The 2,235-nt window shown below is 36.2% G+C and overlaps 1 protein-coding gene across 1 annotated transcript in view; it reads right to left on the bottom strand.

Annotated features, from left to right (window-relative positions):
* Window positions 1-1,672, bottom strand: part of LOC122247044 (uncharacterized) — an 18,225-nt gene extending 16,553 nt beyond the window's left edge. The window contains exon 1 of the mRNA XM_086536663.1: window positions 1,250-1,672. Coding sequence (XP_086392789.1) covers window positions 1,250-1,276 — 27 coding nt within the window. The 5' untranslated portion in view covers window positions 1,277-1,672. The remainder of the gene's footprint in view (window positions 1-1,249) is intronic.
* Between the last annotated feature and the right edge of the window lie 563 nt (window positions 1,673-2,235).

Genomic DNA, 2,235 nt, shown 5'->3' with positions numbered 1-2,235 from the left:
AGAGAGAGAGAGAGAGAGAGAGAGAGAGAGAGAGAGAGAAAGAGAGAAGAGAGAGAGAGAGAGAGAGAGAGAGAGAGAGAGAGAGAGAGAGAGAGAGAGAGAGAGAGAGAGAGGAGAGAAGAGAGAGAGAGAGAGAGAGAGAGAGAGAGAGAAAGAGAGAAAGAGAGAGAGAGGAAGAGAGAGAGAGAGAGAGAGAGAAGAGAGAGAGAGAGAGAGAAAAGGAGAGAAGAGAGAGAGAGAGAAAGAGAGAGAGAGAGAGAGAGAAAGAGAAGAGAAGAGAGAGGAGAGAAGAGAAGAGAGAAGAGAGAGAGAAGAGAGAAGAGAGAAGAGAGAGGAGAGGAGAGAGAGAGAAAAGAGAGAGAAGAGAGAGAAGAGAGAGAGAGAGAGAGAGAGAGAGAGAGAGAGAGAGAGAGAGAGAGAGAGAGAGAGAGAGAGAGAGAGAGAGAGAGAGAGAGAGAGAGAGAGAGAGAAAGAAAGAGAGATGCTCTTGAAAATGATCAGTTTCAAACTGACTTTAATCAAGAAAGAAAAACAATATAAACAATCTACAAAAATAAGGTAACACTATATCATAACAGTTCTAAAATTTCTGTTCATAATCACAAAACCTTTTTAATGCATACAAATGATCTGATCAACATTTCTCACTAAATAACAGAAAAAAAAGCTAAATCTAAAGATATAATAATCACAACTGTCACTAATGGAAGGTAATCACAAGTCTTTACATCAATGCTGCTGTACATTCTCGTCTCATGATGTGTTATGAAATCTAGTGGAGCCCCAGAAATCTTCCAGCTCTGAGCAGTCCTGCGTATAGTCGTCTACAAATAATACTCAAACCTAATAAGCACCACTCATGGTCTGCTCTAAATTTGGTCTAGAGTTTTGACCAGAAGTGATTATGGTACATAACAAAACTATGGCTATCATAATTCAAAAGGTTTTACTGGAAACTTATACTTAATTACTGCTTGGGCTTAGTCTACAGGAGCAATAAGATGAACAGCGGATGATAACGACATAAAAAGAAATTTCAAGAAATTCAAATATAAACATATTAAGAGAAACATGATTCATTGTAACTATAACACATATAACCATAACATAAAGAAATGGCCTATACATATGTCAAAAGACAGCCAATTGGTTCAGATGACCATGTAATATTTTATAGTTTGAACAAAGTATTCTCGGTAAAAGCAAATAAAAGATATATAAAATATTCTTAAATACCATCAAAACTCACCTCGATAGGTAGACATTCAGCTGACATGTCTGACAGGAGCCGATAGCATTAAAAAAGACTTGAAGTGAAGAAGGTAAAGTTTGTCAAATCGTTGACCCGAGGTTCCAACACATTTAGTTCAGTGTTATGCTATTTTCAAGAGTGAATTCTGTTTTTCATTTCCAAGGAGATACATATTTCACTTATTAGTATAATAAATAGCGGTAAATTGTTCTATATCCACATTAGTTACTATACTTTCAAATGAATATTTTAAATAAATAATTTACTAGTGACATCATGTAACTGTGTTGGATGAGAAATAATTTCTGTTTTGGTTGATCAGCTGACTAACTTGTTCGAAGTTTTGGCTGGATCTTCCACTTCAATATTACAGTCATATCATATTTTTCATTAATAGCATAGGTTGCATCGTTTTAGCTATCTATTTATTTTGTACACGAATACCTGATGATATGTTTTCAGTGTTCCTTACTTCAGTTTCTTCATGAATATAATTTGCTGATCGTAAAGATGAAAACAATTTAACGATTGAATTTAGATAACATTTTCCGTGAACTAAGCATATATTTATAGATTATAGATTACAGATTACATGTTTATCTGATTACTCTCTACTTATCACGTAAAAAGAGGGGGAAAGGGAGGGATGGGGGAGGGAGAGATAGAGAGATAGAGGGGGGACTGGGATATGTGTTCAGAGTTCCCTACTTCAGTTTCTTCATGAACAGAATTTCCTGATCGTAAAGATGAAAATAAGTTAACGATTGAATTTAGATAATATTTTCCGTGAACTAAGCATATATTTATAGATCATAGATTAAAGAGAGAGAGAGAGAGAGAGAGAGAGAGAGAGAGAGAGAGAGAGAGAGAGAGAGAGAGAGAGAGAGAGAGAGAGAGAGAGAGAGAGAGAGAGAGAGAGAGAGAGAGAGAGAGAGAGAGAGAGAGAGAGAGAGAGAGAGAGAGAGAGAGAGAGAGAGAGAGAG

This window comes from Penaeus japonicus, unplaced genomic scaffold (assembly GCF_977035675.1).
Source record: "Penaeus japonicus unplaced genomic scaffold, GWHDUDI00000001_assembly GWHDUDI00000005, whole genome shotgun sequence".
In the NCBI taxonomy this organism is placed as follows: Eukaryota; Metazoa; Arthropoda; class Malacostraca; order Decapoda; family Penaeidae; genus Penaeus; species Penaeus japonicus.
Note: the sequence above shows the minus strand (reverse complement) of the source record. Positions and strands in the feature narration are given on the sequence as shown.